Source organism: Labrus mixtus, chromosome 12 (genome assembly GCF_963584025.1).
Source record: "Labrus mixtus chromosome 12, fLabMix1.1, whole genome shotgun sequence".
Taxonomy (NCBI): Eukaryota; Metazoa; Chordata; class Actinopteri; order Labriformes; family Labridae; genus Labrus; species Labrus mixtus.
This window is the reverse complement of record NC_083623.1, coordinates 4,726,032-4,742,958: the sequence shown is the minus strand read 5'-3', so window position 1 is coordinate 4,742,958 and position 16,927 is coordinate 4,726,032. Positions and strand designations below refer to the sequence as shown.

Genomic DNA, 16,927 nt, shown 5'->3' with positions numbered 1-16,927 from the left:
TCCATCTTTTGTGTGCATTTTTGCCTCCTAGTCAAAGTGTGTACATTGTAAATTACCCTGATTTTTATCAGCACACTTGTTTCTGATAAAATAATAAACCCTGTCTGCATTTAATCTGGAAAACAAGAACAAAATGTGAGACTTTTCAGCTCTTTGTCGCGCTGTGTGTATCCGAACGAATAGATTGCCTTCAAATTAAATTTCCGATACCGCTAAGATGGTTTCATCTTTATACTTGGCTTAATGAATCATGCAGGAACCCTGTTAAATATCCTCCATGCACGATGTGCTTTCATCAAACATTGCTGCACTTTCTGTTGCCACGGTTACGCTCCTGATGCTGCAAAGAGAGAGGCGCGGACCGCAGACAGATTAAAGAACAGGAACGAGATGAGTCCAGCGATGGAGGCTGAAGAGGAACGTCGGCAACAAACTAAGACAAAATATCAGAAAGGCTTTTTCAATGTAATACAATCAATAACCACTAGGACTGTCAAATTATCATAATTTTAATCACAAAATCTCAAATGTTATTCACGATTAATCACATATTTAATTGCATCTTTGAATTTCCTGTTTTTAGCATTTAAAAAAATAAATTACTAGGCTCTTATTTTGAAATGTTGTACTGTCTTAAGGTGAGAATGCTTGACTTGCTTTTGAATTCAACCCTGCTTTCATTTTGAAATAAAGTAAGGACCTTCTGGTAGATGGAAGGTTAAATGAACCAGAGAAAAATAAACTTGTTACGGATCAAAAACTACATGAAAACATTTAAAGAGGACGGTAAAGGTAAAGGTTTGATGTCATAAGGTGAAATTTAAAAAAAAAAAAATCTTCAGCAGCACAAGTGTTTGCTCCTGAACACCTTCAGAGTTGCTATTTTTAAATGTAATGCACATAATATTAAATCTGAATAAATATTGTAACAGTCACTAAATAAGTCATGCGCAGGGTGCTTCTCCTTCAGTGGCTTCACATGAATATAAAACCAGCAGGTTAAAGCTCCTGTGAGGATCTTAATGTTTGTGACGATGTTAGCGCCCCCGTCTGCAGTAAAGTAAGGTGAGGTAACTTTATTTGTACCTGTAGGTAGATTTGATTTTCAGTGAGTGAGTCGGCCCTCCTTTAACACACAAACGACAGCACAGGACAAAACACGATGACGTCAGTGCTCAGTACTAGAGAAAAGACCTTAGTACAAAACAAGATAAAGTAACCCATCGTAAGAGTAAGACAAATAAAAAACATGGTCAAAATAAGAGTCTTGTGTCTTTGCTGATTCTGTTCCTAAAAGTGTTAGAAGTGTTTTCAACAACGAACCTCAAACTCTTGAATAAAAAAGACAAAGTTTATGTTCACTTCTTTTTTGATATTCTTGAGATTTACGTTTTCTTAAAATTAAAAATACAAAGGGGGGGGGGGTTGTTTAAAGGCTGAGTGTTATGAACAAAAAATCATATCTATATATCTTTTTTTTATCACAATGGTGGCACACCCCCCAAATATGAGAAAAATCCATCCTCTCTGTCTTTTGCCTGCTCCACTTTTCAGAAAATGTGTTCTCAAACAGGCCGTCTGGAGATTTTCCCTCCGTGACATCACAAAGGGCCGTAACCCCTCCCCCAGGTGGGTGACACTCCCACAGCTAGGTGTTTGTTCTGCCCTCTGAGTCTGCCTTCTCACCGTAAACAATAGAGCATGGAGTGAGAAAGCACCGAGACACCCAAGCCCTTCCAGAGAGGGGGCGTGGTCATACAGAGCTCATTTACATATTTAAAGGTACAGACACAGAAACAGCCTGTTCTGAGCAGGGCTGAAATAGAGGGGTTTATAGTCATGATCAAATACAGGATCAGAGTGGATTTAGAACAAGAAACTTCACACACATGTTTTGAGGAGCTCTGAGACTTATTTAAACTGGTTGATGAGGAGGAGAATATGAGACCTTTAAAGCTGTCTTAACTGACAATAGAGGACTAGAGTTAACCGTCTCTTTTTCACTCAACTATAAGGCTGCGTGATGTTAAAGAAATGAATCATGCTGTGGTTATTCTGACAGATAATACCACTGTGATGTGATTCATGATGTAATGTTTGTTGTGCTCGTACCAAACAAACATGTTTTCTTACATCACGCAAAACCAGATTTGTAGGTCAGGGCATCTCTGCAGCAATACAGCACTCAAAACAACAATTACTTCCTCAATTTGAACATGTTTTTGTGGATGTTTGTTATGTTTTGTGACATTGTGGGACAATTTGTTATTATTTGTTTTTTAGGTTCTGTAAAAATCTGTTTAACAAGAAGATGTTAATGATTCTAAACTGTGGAGGGAAGCAGCGTTATCTTCAGCTCTTGTGTTTTTGCTCTGCCTCTTCACTGAAAACATGCTGAACTCTGACCACTAACTGGAGTTTATACGAGCGCTGTGTTGTGCCGTAAAACACAATGCAGCTCTAAATACTGTGCTGCACTAACAGCTGTCATGTAAGTGATGATTGTGTCCGAAAACCTGTCGCGCACACTTTAATCAAAGGCTTCAAAACAATAATTACCGAGGGTCACTTGAACGGCGGCTCCGGGAGCGACGGTGTTAAGTGTTGCTTGATGTAATGAGCAAGAAGCTGTGAGGTTTAATTGTTGCATTTACATTTTTAATGACATGTCCTTACCTTCCTTCCCTTTTTTTTTTGTCTACCTCCTCCACAGGTCAGTTGAAGCTGAAAATGAGTGCAGTAGGGGAGAACCCTCTGGACCCTGCGACACCAGAGTCACGCAAGAGGAAGGTCTCACCATGCGACACATCAGGGCAGAGGTAAAAGACCCCGGCTGTGTGTGCTTTCTGTTTCAAAGACGACACTTAAAGGGGACATATTGTGAAAAATCCATTTTATGTTTTTGAACATTTATTTTGGTAACCTGAGTGTCTACTGACCCACAAGATGTGAAATAAACCCATCCAGTCCTTTGTTTGTGGTCTGCATAAGTCTTACAACACAGAGAAAAATGCTCTGTTTCAAATTTGCTCTCCTTGTGATGTCACAGTGGGATTCTGGTAAAAAAAAAATCCCCTCCCCTCCCCTGATATCTCCACCCATGGACTCCACCCCCAGCCTAGAGCTAAACTTTTACACAGGTCGGCCATTTTTATTCTCTCTACAGAGGAGTGATGTCTACTGGGAAAACTCAGGGGGCGGGGCTCATTGCATTTAAAGAGACACACACACCAAAACGGAGCGTTCTGAGAGAGCTGGTTTATACAGGGTCACAAACCTCCTCTGGTGCTTGATGCATGTTATATTTTGACCTAAGCACAGCACAGATGTTTCATTTAGACCACAGGGGGACTGTTTGAAAAGGTGGGAAAGGGGGATAATATGTCCTCTTTAAGAAACATCACGATAGTGGGTAAAAATGCTCCTGTTGGATTCCACTCTTCGGGCTTGTGTCCACTTAGTGTTTCAGTTATTCCCAAAGAGGAGAGCGCAGCGCCCAGTGCTCCGCCTTGTTTGTGTGACCGCTCCGAGCGCTTCAAGTTGAAAATCTTTCAACTGATCAGAAAGACGATGTAGAGGTCATCGGCACTCTTTTCAACCAGCCAATCACATTCAGTCGTAGATCGGACGGATCCTTGCTCCGTGTCATTGATATTAAAGTCATCATCCAGACAGAAGTAGGAGGGTTAGCATCCTCTACAATCTCAAACAATCTCAAACATATAGTAATGAGACAACGCAGCAGTCGTCAACAGACTGTTGTCATAGCAACATAACGCATGTGCAGGGCTTTTATTCTCAGCACACAGGACCTACATCCAAGTGTGCACAAGCAATCATACGTCACCTTTCCGCCAAGTAAAAAAAAAAAAAAAAAAAAAAGGTCGACTGAAAGTTGAGGTGAGACAGGATTTCCAGCATGGAGACCGCCATCGATGGGACTCCAAAGCCCCCTTCAGGAACAGACCGATGACATCACTCAGGCTTTGTCCATTAATATTCACAGACATTGGTATAATGTTTATAATATATAATAAACCCCCTTTATTTTACATTTTAAACATTGTTTTTTAAGGAGGTGTTCCCACATCCAACTCTCTCATAAGGTAGGTGCGTAGGGCGACAAACTATGAGGCTACTTGAAAAGAAAAAAATCCAGCACACTACTATTACTAAGTACCAATTCATTAGAAGAATCACAACGTTTCAGTCCCTCTTAATCTAAACATTCAATCAGGGACTGGTGTTCTGTATTTAATCAAAGGCCAGCAGTCTGGAAATGTTGTGAAGAAGGCCTTGAACAATCCCAGATCTGAAAGCGACGTCTTCAATTTGCTTCTCTTGTTCAACCAGCAAGTCAAGAACATCAAGTTTCTTCCTTTGTTGTCGTAAAGGACAAACAGCGCGGCAGAAATATCTTTGCAGAAAGAATGTTGTTAACCTATTGAGGAACGAAAGAAAAAAGGAGAAAAGAGACAAACGTTGGCATCTTCAAAAAGCCACAGCAGCGAGTTTTTGATCCTCTTCAGGGGTTGAGAACATCTTTAAAGGCTTTATGTGATTTTTCACGCGTAAACATAATATAAATCAAGTATATCCTCTGAAAATAACTCTGTGAGTCATGACTGTCTACAATGGGTGTGACACCCGAGTCCCACTGTCTGTGATGTTTTCAGAGTTTTCAGAGTCCTATCTTCAGTTTGTTTACATCGCCTGGACGGCCGGCTGACTCCTCCCCTCGCGTATAAAAGTTGTTTAATTGAGGGACTAGAGAAAAGAAGAATAACATACTGTACTCACTGCTTAACTGTGTTTCTAGATCACGCTCATTTCAGGTAAATTTACATGCAGTGTGAAGATACGAGCTAGCGTTAGCATGCTAACACAACAATGCAGCGCAAGTTGTTTTGGTTTCATGCTGGTGCTCAAGGGCGACATCTGCTGGATCAAAAAATCGCACATAAAGCCTTTAAGGTTTGGAGGTTAAAGTTTGGGGGGGTGTGTAAGGTAGTCGCTCCCTGCAGAATCAGATTTATTGACACACACATGAAGAGAATTTGCCTCCTGTTTAGTGTTTAAAGAATGAATTTACTGCATGCTGTGTGTGTGTGTGTGTGTGTGTGTGTGTGTGTGTGTGTGTGTGTGTGTGTGGGTGTGTGTGTGTGTGGGGGTCTATAAGGCCCCCGAGCTGATGTAAGCTGATGTAAGAGCCCAGCTTGCATTTCTGCAGGAGCTACAGGCAGCCACTGACCTGCGCATTCACACAGCAGCGTCCTCCCTCCCTCCCTCCCTCTCTGCCTCGGTCACCACGCCTGTGTGTTCTGGCTGGCCAATGCACTGACCTACTTTTCTGTTGTCGTCTCACACACACACTCACATATACACACATATACACACATTCCTTTTTTTCATGTTTACCACATACCTTGCTGTAACTCGTCGCTATGAAAGTATAGTTTGGAAACTTGAGAACAAGGTTAAGCACAAAGCGGCGCCCAAGAGACCGAAGTTTTGAGGCTGAAGTATTTTGTGTCAGCGCCTCGACTTTTCTAATATTTAGCAACTTTTCATGTTTGCATAATAGTGAAACATGACTGTATAACAGGGAGCTGAGGGGGGAAAACAGCACACTGCACTACCTACACATATCCAAACACTCACAGTGATCATTCAAACCAGCTGTTTCTGAGGCGATCGTGTCTTTAAAGGCAGCACGCTCATGATTAGAACTATCTGACCCAAAAACTCTCATATCTCGTCGGTCACATTAAAGATCCCATATTATGTTCATTATCGCCTTTCATGTTGTCAGTTTGGCGATTGTCGTCCTAGGTTTTGTGGTATGTCCAGCTCCGTCTGCCTTTTTTTTTTTTTTTTGACCGATTCGGCAGTCGGTGAGAGGAATCTCTCTGATTGGATGTTCTGAGGTTTCATTTCTCTCCAGCTCTCCTCTCAGGTTCAGTAAAGCCCCTTGAGCATGCCGCTGTAGTATCCATGCTTTCACCCATTAGTGCGGTTTCTCCTTATTTGTCTCCTCTTCTTTTCTTTTTCCACTAAAAGACCAAGAACTGACAACGCCAGCGCCATTAGTAGTCTACCTGTAATACGAGTGGTGAGGGACAGCGGTGTGAAAATGGTCTTCTCGTATCATAACAACGGACTACCGAGTTATTTCCTCTCACGCGTGAGCAGAATGTAGGTGGTGGTTGGCCGTCGGCTGTAGTCTTTGCGGTGTGTTCAAGTGCAACTTTTTGGCCCAGACGTGAGGCGATGTGAGGTGCCACTAGTTCTTTTCCGTTTGCTTGGTGTGTCAGCGCCTTAAGGCTCCCCTCCCTACATGCCCACTTTCCAGAACGCTGCAGGGCTGCCAGGGGAGGGCTGCTCTCCTGTGCTGGAAGAAGAGAGTCTATGTGAACTTCTTCACAAGGCTTAGATAGAGGCTTGAAGCTGTCTTGTGAAATTCTTGGTTTCATATCGGGGAACTGTCAGGTGATTTGCAGAAAAAGCCGTTTAGCGCCCCCTGCAGACGTATCCTGGGATAACTCCAACATACCTTTCCCTCGTGCTCTGCCCACGTTTACTTTCGGCTTCCAGCATTGTTACACTACAGGTGAGTTTAAAAATGGCGATCAGCATAGTAGGTCAACTTTAAAGAAGTTGGAACCAGTTGAACTCGTTGGTCGTTTTAAAATGTAAGTCGCATCTCCCTGGGGGCGCCAGAGGACTTCTTTGGAGGAACAAAACCTCAACATATGGTCAGCTGACGTCTGCGATGTGGGGAAGTTAACTGGATGGATTTACAGTTACTACAGAGAGAGAGACGACTATAACGGAGTGTGAGTGTTTAGTTGTTCTTTCAGGGGAGGCTGACTTTTCCCAGACCTTGAAAAAAAAAAAAAAAACCCTGAAGTAAATGATTTATCCAAAAACTTCCTCTAATTGAATAATCAATTAAACACTTACCGCTTCCATATCTTAATGCAGCGCAGAGTTATGTTCTTTGTGTTGGTGTCAGCGCGCAGAACAAGGCTCCACTTTAAATCAGCAGCCAGGTCAGCCGTCGTTCTTGTCTGAACACGTCCTCTGGTCTCTCTCCAACTTCCCCTTTTCTACAAATTACTTCCTCACAGATCTGCCTCTCAAGCCAACACTGTTGTCATTGTGAGTAATGACGATGTTTTTGGGGACAATTGCAGTTTTTTACTGTCAGCCCATTTTAAGTATTTTTTGATGCTTTATGGACACGAGGATTGTTTGTGGGGCGCCCAGGTTCAATCAGACCTTTGACCCTTTCCCCCTCTCTCTCTCTCATTCTTTCTCTCTCCCTCTGTCTCTCTCTGTCTCTCTCTTTCTCTCTCTTTCTCTCTATCTTTGTCCCTCTTTCCATCTCTCAATTTCTCTCTCTCTCTTTTTTTCTCTCTCTCTCTCTCCCTCTCTCTCTATTTCTCTCTCTCTCTCTCCCTCTCTCTCTATTTCTCTCTCTCTCTCTCTCTCTCTCTCTCTTTTATCTTGATTTATGACTGTCCACTGTCTTGTCTCTAAATGAGGGCATAAAAAGCCTCAAATTAAACCTTTAAAGGCCGATTTAAATTTGGATCACAGCTCCCCTCCTCAGTGATCAGTGATCATATATTCGAGACTCACGTCTTTCCACAAATGTGTGTTTTTTTTTTTTTTATTCTTCAGTGTGGAGAAGCGGAGACGGGAGCTGGAGTGCCACTACATCGAGGAGCTGGCCGAGCTGCTGTCATCCAACATGGGCGACATTGCCAGCCTCAGTGTCAAGCCCGACAAGTGCCACATCCTCAAGAGCACCGTGGACCAAATCCAGCAGATGAAACGGCGCGAGCAGGGTGAGGACGGACGGACGGACACACACACACACACACACACATCCTTATCACATCCTTTACTATGAAGACGGTTGCACTCTGATGGTTTGGTTCGAATAGTTGTGCTATAAAGGAAAATTTCAGTGATTGAAATTGTCCATGGAATATTTTTAATCACGCCCAAACTCAAGTGTTTTTTTTATTTTATGGCAGAGTTAATAACACATCTTTGCACATGTCCAGCTAAACTCTTACAACAAATCAAACACGGAAAGACAAAGCGACATATTGTTTGCATGTTTTTCTCTTTATTCACTAAAAACAGGGGTGCAAACTTGTCACCTTTCGTCGTTTTGGATTCCAAATAGGTCATTTGTGTGACTCATTTAGATCTGCAATAAAGACATTGGGGGGGGGGGGTAAATCTGTGTCGCGAGCTGTCATGAAAACCTGATTCATGCTTCTTGCGGCCGCCAAGCACGGCCCCTGCGAACATCGAGTCGTTTCACACTGACTGCAGTCAGAGCGCGAGCGCTCAACACGGCCCGAGTAAAGTACTTCCGGGCCCTGCAGCCAATCATTGCAACGCGGTCGGCGCGAACCCGTCCGCGTTGTTACAAAATCTTGGAGGTGCGCGGCTGGGCGCTCAGACCCTCTGCGGACCCTCCTCTCGCCGGCCGCGATTGCGCAATATCGCCGCAAGAAGCATGAAACCTGATTCAATGAGTCGCAATGTGCAGCACATGGCTAATTTACATAACGTTATTTTTCTGTGAAAACACTGAGGAAAGATTCGAAGTCTGGTTAGCAAGCCAGCCTTTCTGTTAAACATCCTGTCTGATCATATTTACTGTTTGGTAGCCAAAGGTAAAGCGTGTGCTAGCTTGAAGGTTCATTATTATCTCAGGCAACATTAAAGTGACAGCTGATCAACACATGTAATAAGAGAGGGAATATAAACTTAATGAAAACCAGCAGGAACTAAACATCAGGTTCATATATTGATAATGTTTCATATTTAATTATAGAAGATATTTGACAATATTGTCATCCTTGATGACTGCATTATGTTCTGTCAGACTCTGCTCTGAGAGATACCTGCATAGTGACTGCCCTTCACATCACCCCTTAGTGGAACATGGTAAGCCCTGTTCTGCAAAATCATCCCATTTATAAAAAGGGACTGAAGGTTGGGAGCATCATGGGGTTTTTCATGATTCACTGAAGCTTTATCAAACAGTTAAAACAGAACATAGATATCGACAAGCAATTGTGTTTTTCTTATTGTTTGCTTCTTTAGTCTGAATGCTAAAATCTTCTGTAAATTCACATTTTAAAGCTGATATTTAAAATAAATCTTCCTGGGGGAGCATGCCCCCGGACCCCCCTAGAGGGTTTGGATCCATGTCACCTTTTTCATCCCTGATGAGTTTGCACCCCTGTAAAAAGATCCTTTAAACAAATCATCTAACAGTTCTCATTGAATCTTACTCTGTTTTAAAGTTTTTTAGCTGATCAAAATTCAGACATCGTGATTCTTCCTGTGTGGAGTTGAAGGTGTTTTTATTGATTTACAGGATGAGTCGCTGTGAACACATTTCTTTTTTTTTTTTACTTTTATTCACCAAAACGTGCATACACACACTCACACAATTAAAAAAAAAAAGAGATACAAACAAGAGGGGGAACTGTGGTACGATACAGTTTTGCCAGCAGATTTAGACAAAAACAAACAAACAAAACAAACAAAACAAAAGGAAAAGGGTCAGTACAAAATAAGTAAATGAGCAAACAGGGCAAAGAAAAACATGGGGACAAAAAGTAACAAAATTATGTCAAATAAAACTGCTGGGATAGGTTGCACACATGGTGACGATTTTTGATGTTATTAGTGAACACGTTTCTGATTTGTCCTCGTTTCCCCCCCCCCCCATGACAGAGAAAGCAGCCCTTCTGTCTCCGGATGACGAGGTGCAGAAGAGTGACATCTCATCCAGCAGCCAGGGGCTGGTGGAGAAAGAGGCCCTGGGGCCCATGCTGCTAGAGGTGAACAATACAAACACAATCACAAACATGCAGCGTTTCCTCCGCAGCAGCATCACAGCTGGGAGTTTCAAATCTCCTTCTCCTCTCGTCTTCTCCTTCAGGCCCTCGATGGGTTCTTCTTCGTCGTGAACCGGGAGGGCCGCATCGTCTTTGTCTCCGAGAACGTGACGGGTTACCTTGGATACGGCCAGGAGGAGCTGATGACCTCGAGTGTGTACAGCATCCTCCACGTGGGAGACCACAATGAATTTGTCCGTAATCTGCTGCCCAAAAGCCTGGGTGAGTGGAGCCGGTAAAACTCAGGAGACGAGTTCTGGCTGCAGAATCAATACAGTCTTTAATACGGATGATTAACTTGGATTAATTAAGCGGCTGCATACTCTAGCTTAAAGTAAATTTAAACAACCATGAAGAGAGATGGAATAACAAACTATTGAAATTAAAGCTGCAAAATGTGCCAGAGGAGGAAAGTCAGAGACGGAGGGATGCATGTGTGTGGGTGAGGTTTGAGGTGTGGGGAGCAGATCATCTCTTTAAGATGATGATTTAATGATTATTTTTTCTTACGTAATGTGAACTGTATGAGTTTGAGTTTTGTTGAAACTGTGTGCTGCTAATATTCTTGGGCAGGTGTCCCTTTAAATGACCTCTGACCTCCGATTAATAAACCCTCTCCTTCAAGCAACATATCAAACACATCACCTTCATCATCTAGACTACTGCAGCAGTCTCATCTACGGTTCATCATCCAAAACACTCAAAAAAATATATATCATGAACTCCACTGCTCGTCTTCTCACACACTCCCGCAGCCGTGACCAATCAATCAATCAATCAATTTTTATTTGTATGACGTCAACTCATAACAAGTGTTATCTCGAGACACTTTACAAAAGAGCAGGTAAAAGACCTTACTCATTGTTATGTTACAAAAAGAAAAAACTGCCTCATTAAAAGGCAGAAATCTTCGGCTGGATCCCCGGCTCATGACGAAACAGTCTTCACAGGCCTAGAAAGGGATAGGGGGAGAGATGGGATAAAATGCAGGAAGAGGGATGGGGGGGCAGGGGGGTGTGTTGTTCAGGCAAGCCGTGGCTGTGGCTCCCCATCCCCTAGCGTATCTACTTCAAACTCATCATGATGATCACCTATAAAGCCCTCCATAACCCCCCCCGTCCCCCCCCTTACCTGTCTGAGCTCCTCCACCGTCACACTCCCACCCGCACTCCTCCTTCTCCGCAAACCTCCTCTGCAGGACCAACCATCAGTCCTGCAGGGGTCCTGCTCCCACCCTCTGGAACTCACTCCCCCCCCCCCCCCCCCCCCCCCCACTCTCCACCTTCAAGAAATCCCCTAAAAACTCACTTCTTCAACGTCGCCTACCACCACAAACAAACTCCCTTCTCATCCTCCTTCTCTGAGTTTCTTTACACTAAAAGAAATAATACTAACACTTCATTTTAAAATGTTTACAAAGAAGCAGCAGTAAGTTCAATAAATACTGAGTCCTTAGACCAATGTGATGCTTAAGTGTCCCATGAAGAATGTTGTTTTATGTTTAAAAACTGAAGTGTCTTAAATCTGGCCTGTGACGTTTTCTTCTGTTTACATTCAGTGTTACTCACACAAACACTTGAAGAGCCTTCCTTACTTTTTTACTTACAAAGTAGTAGTTCCTCTTACACAAAATAACTCCCTCCTCCCTAATAACTCTGTTCATGTTACTCAAACTCTGTGTTTAATTCTCCTTCCTGTCCAGTGAACGGCGGGCCGTGGCCTCAGGAACCTGCCCGGAGGAACAGCCACACGTTTAACTGTCGCATGCTGAAGCGGCCGCCGGATGAGTTGGACTCGGAAAATCCCGAGGCTCGACAACAATACGAGATCATGCAGTGTTTCACCGTGTCCCAACCGCGCACCTTGCAGGAGGAGGGAGATGGTAAATATTTACCAGTCAGCATTTCCACTTAATACACTTAGCAGACGCTTTTTTTTTTTTATCCGAAGCTACAAACATCAGAGAGTTAATACAACACAGGCGAGGAGATAGAGAGGAGGAAACAGCGTCAGTGATCGGAGGAAAATGATTACATAAACACATCCAAGGCAAGGCAAGTTTATTTATAGAGCACATTTCAACAACAAGGCAATTCAAAGTGCTTCACACAAGACATCAAAAAGCATCCTGACAGAGGAAAGAAAAGAAACATTAAAATAGAAAATTAAAAACTCGCTGAAATTATTAAATCTGAAAATATGTTCAAATAAAAATAATTCAAATTAAATTAAATAAAGTAAAAATATAAAAAGAGTTAGAAGTTACAGTGCCGAGTTAAAGTTTAAAATCTTATACAACAAGTTCAATCAGTTTGCAGACAGTAAATGTCATAAACATGAGTCTGCAGGAGTGTCGATGGAGGATTTTTTTTTAAGAAAGAATAGTCCCAGTTGTAGCGTCGTTCTAACCTGAAATGAGTTTGAGAGAAGCAAAACCAACCTTTCTTTTTGTGACGTTTCTTTTCGCAGACCTGCAGAGCTGCCTGATCTGTATCGCCTGTCGGATGCCTCGCACTCAGCCTTTCAACACTGAGTCTTTCATCACCAAGCAGGACCCCACAGGTAACACACACCTACACTTCTGTACACTCATGAACGCAGAGTGAGGAGTCCTAAAAGTCTAAGACGTGTGTGGAGGCTTCTGCAGATTTAGGCTGATCTTTTGGATGTTTGAATTTGTGTGTGTGTGTGTTCCTCTGCTTCAGGGAAGATCATCTCCATAGAAACAAGTGCTTTGCGAGCGACGGGCCGGCCTGGCTGGGAGGACCTGGTCAGGAAGTGCATTTACGCTTTCTTTCAGCCGCAGGGCAAAGAGCCCTCCCACGCCAAGAAGCTGCTGCATGAGGGTGAGCTGACCGCCATTGATTTTTGTTCAGCTCGATCGTGGACGGGCTCTATGCCAGCCTTTTGTCATGGTTACCAGAGTTTCAGCACCACTTCAGTGTCATTACAATAGAAATGACTTGAATGCCGTAATTTCAATAACTTCTCGAGATGTGATGTTAGACGCGGTCGGCGTGCAGGAAATGCTGCACGTTTAAAAAGAAAGCCGGAGATAAGGAGACTTTTTCACATAGATTTTGTATCTGACTTCTATTTCTCTCCTGTTTGTTTTTGTGTGTGTGTGTGTGTGTGTGTGTGTGTGCGTGTGCGTGCGTGTGTGTCACACCACCAGTGATGACCCACGGCACGGCCATCAGCCCGCTGTACCATTTCACGTTAAGTGATGGAACCCCGCTCAGCGCTCAGACCCGCTGCAAGTTCTGCTGCCCCCCCAACCCTGATGTTCAGCCCTTCATTATGGGCATTCACACTATTGACAGGTACTGTGTTACACACTTTCCACACACACACACGTACACACTAATGCACAGACTCTCCATGCCATGCCATTGGTGCGTTATGACCCGATATTGTTCCCAATATTAGTAATGCTTTCACTACGCTCTTACTGGCTAGACTCTCAAACACGAGACTCATACACAGACTGCTGCTCGTGTTCCATGAGAAACCAAAAACATCATTTGAAAGTTGGCTGCGTCCTACATGCCGATGCGACCAATACACCAGTGTGAAATAACTGATGCGTGCACCGTCCATGACACACTGCAACAGACATGACGCAATTAAAAAATTCACTCCCATTCATTGTGTTTTTTGCACGCTGTGCCGGGAAACATGGCGACGCTGACGAGGCTGCCAGCTCCATTTTTTTTACCACCTTTTCTCCGTCATGAGGTCGTAATGGTGCATTTAAAGCAAACGGTTGTCTTCAGGTCATTAAGCTTGTGAAGTGCTGATTTGATTGAATGACCCCTCAATTAAAGTCAACGACACGCGGGACGAGGGTCTGCACTTCACACCTCTCACCTTAGTCTGAGAGCTTAATTACCGTACTGTAGAAAGTAGGAGTGTAAACTCCACAAAGCGAAAAACAGATGGTACTAAAAGAAAACTGCACGTTGTAGACTTCCCTGAACACGTTAGAAAAATCGTCTTGCAGGAGCAGTTCATCCAAAATTGGACTGCGTGTTACAGAACATTTAAAAACATCAGCTTTCTTGAAAGTGAGGCACAAAACATGTAGAAACATTTTTTTTATAGAAACTACAGGTAGTGTTAAAGGTGAAACAGGAAAACACACAAGTTGAACAATTGTGATGACATCGTCAGAATTACTGTCCAAAGAGGACGCCAGAACAAGTCAGTGTTTTAACAGGAAGCTAAATGATCAGGTTTTCTTTTCTCGGTTCCATTTAAAACCTGGATCAGACTCATACCTGTGACACTAACTCGTTTATGGTCTCAGGATACAGTCGTCTTTAATCTTCTTTTTTTCCTCACAGGGAACACAACACTGCTAGCTCTCAGGAAAACACTAACCCCAGCCTTCCACCCAACCTCGGCAGCCTTGCCCAGACTCCCTCCCGCTCCCCTTCCCTTCCCCCCGGCAGCAACTGGACTCAAGGCTCCGGCGTCGCCGCTGCTGCCAACAACAGCAGCGGCAACGCCTCCTCTCACGGACACAACTCAACCACACCCACAGGCTACCTGACCCCCAACCGGACCTGTTCCCAGCAGGTCAACAGCCCCTCCCCTCTGAACAGCCCACTCACAGCCACCCCTACCTCTTTTATGTCGCCCAGGATGCCACGGGCCAGTCCTGGGTCAGTGGGGAGCCCTCGGGTACCGGGGAACCCCTTCTCTCCTTCCACACAAGGCCTCAATTCCCCGACGGGGGCTCTCAGCAGCGGGGGCGGCCTTAACCGGCAGCTTTCCGCTGGTGATAGTAGTAGTAGTAGTAGTAGTAGTAGTAGTAGTAGTAGTAGTAGTAGTAGTAGCGGCGCCAACGGTGGCTCGACGGGGTCCTTCTCCCTGTCCTCTCCTGCCTCCCAGAGACAAGCCAGTACGCCCGCCGGCACCCCTACCCGGCCTCCATCTGCAAAACCTCCAGAGGACATGGAAGGAGGGGGAGAGGACTCTGTAAAAGCCCCCCTTCCTTCTGCCTCGCCGCTGGGAAACCCCAGACACAATCCGCTCCTGGAAAGCAATGGGACAGGAGTGGAATCCAACAACAACAACAACAACAGCATCCATTGCACCTCATCACCTCATCCTCCGACCCCTGTTCCTCAGTGCCCTGCCTCACACAGTACTCTGACTGAGCGACATAAGATCCTGCACCGGCTGCTCCAGGACAGCAGCCCCAACGACACGACCACCACCTGTACCTCAGAGGACGGAATCAACAAGAACCAAGTGGACATCAAGAAGGAGCCGCCGGCCAGTCCTGCACTGGTCAATGCGGGTCCTAAGTCCAACTCCAGAGAGCCTCAGGACCACCAGCTGCTCCGGTTTCTACTGGATACAGACGAAAAGGTGAATATAATCAACTTTATTCCTCCAGCTTGAATCCTTACATAAATCCTTACAATCTTCCTCTTGTTTTTTTTTTTTAACATCAACTTCTTAAAGTTTTCTGAGATTTCCTCCCTTGAAACTTTTCATGGTTTTTTTTTTTTTTTTTTTTGCTTTTTTGACTCTCACATTTATTGATTTTCTTTTCATTGTTCACGTTTTGTTTTTCTTCTTCTTCTTCATTTTTCCGCCCTTGAAACCATGGACACCATGGATTTTTCTGGTCTGAAAGTCATCGTCAATCTTCCTGTTCTTGTTTTTTTTAACATCATACTGTGTGTTAACATCAAACTCATGTTTTTTTTTTTTGTCTGACAATGCTCTCACATTTATTGATTTTCTTTTTTCATTTTTTTTTTTCTGGTCTGAAAATCATCCGATTGTCTTCTGTTTTTTTTTTAACTAATATTGAAACCTTACATATATGTTTTTATTCTGGTATTAGAAGCGTTTGGGGGTGGGGGGGGGGGGGGGGGGTCACAACCAGAAGGTTGGATGTCCTGCTTTTAGCTCAGGGGATGCAAAAATCCACACAAACTGAAAGATGCTCACGATAGGATTAATTCATATTTATTTCATTGTTGAAAAAAATCGATATATATTCTCAATATTCTCTTGATTCTAGTAAATCACACTTGGTTAGCCTTGATTAATATCCACACAGAAATGTAATCTCTAACTGACTTATTGTATATCAGAATTTGTATTTTCCTCTGGAATCTAAATTATTTAACCTCCTGAGTCATGACATCATTTGAACTGAAACTTCATTTGTGGTTTTTAAGGACTTGGGAGACCTGCCGCCTCCGTCTGCCCTCAGTCTGCAGACGGTCAGAGTGAAGGTGGAGAAGAGATCCAGCGGGGAGGGGCCGCTCTGTATCGGGTCCACTGCTCCGTCAGTGGGTGCATCCAAAGCTGCAGGAGTCTCCAGCAGCCCATCCTGCATGAGCCCCAAATCGAGCCCCGTCGGAGATAACCGCAGAGACAGCCGCAGGGACAGCCGGGACTCCACGGTACGGTCAATGTTGTTAATAAAGTTTCAATAAACCAGATGGATGACGGTCAGTCGCTCAGTCGGTCAGTCGCTCATATTTTACTGAACTTAAAGTGTCAGAAACCAAAATTAACATCCCAACGGAAAAAAAAACACAGAGAAGATGAGGCTGGTTTGAAACTTCACTGTTGCCAAGCAACCACTGCAAACGTTCTCCTCACAGAGTCGCTGTGATTGGCTCGTTAGGTCCAAACTATCCCTGATTGGTTGTTTGATTCAGACCTGTTGAAAAAACAAAATACAAAGGAGGGCGCTTACTGACACACATTTAATGAAAGGAACACATTTAAGATTATTAGAGATGTGCAATGATCAAAATGTGTGATGTCACATTAGAGGTTCAGTAAAGAGCCAAACGAGTCGCTCCTGCAGTTTATGTTGCGCTGCTAACATTGTGATGAACCCGATCGTTAGCTTAACATTGATCCTCTCCAACATGTGCAGACGACTACTCAACCAAAACAACTGGAAACATCTGTGAAGTTACACAACACCTTCAGGGAGATCTATGACGCTGATC

General features: G+C 43.8%; 1 protein-coding gene across 1 annotated transcript in view; it reads left to right on the top strand.

The window, feature by feature from the left end:
- ncoa1 (nuclear receptor coactivator 1) overlaps window positions 1-16,927 on the top strand; it is a 59,095-nt gene that overhangs the window by 28,534 nt on the left and 13,634 nt on the right. The window contains exons 3-12 of the mRNA XM_061051614.1: window positions 2,714-2,819; window positions 7,687-7,853; window positions 9,772-9,878; window positions 9,980-10,157; window positions 11,638-11,817; window positions 12,405-12,497; window positions 12,641-12,781; window positions 13,111-13,258; window positions 14,282-15,314; window positions 16,139-16,366. Coding sequence (XP_060907597.1) covers window positions 2,731-2,819; window positions 7,687-7,853; window positions 9,772-9,878; window positions 9,980-10,157; window positions 11,638-11,817; window positions 12,405-12,497; window positions 12,641-12,781; window positions 13,111-13,258; window positions 14,282-15,314; window positions 16,139-16,366 — 2,364 coding nt within the window. The 5' untranslated portion in view covers window positions 2,714-2,730. The remainder of the gene's footprint in view (window positions 1-2,713; window positions 2,820-7,686; window positions 7,854-9,771; window positions 9,879-9,979; window positions 10,158-11,637; window positions 11,818-12,404; window positions 12,498-12,640; window positions 12,782-13,110; window positions 13,259-14,281; window positions 15,315-16,138; window positions 16,367-16,927) is intronic.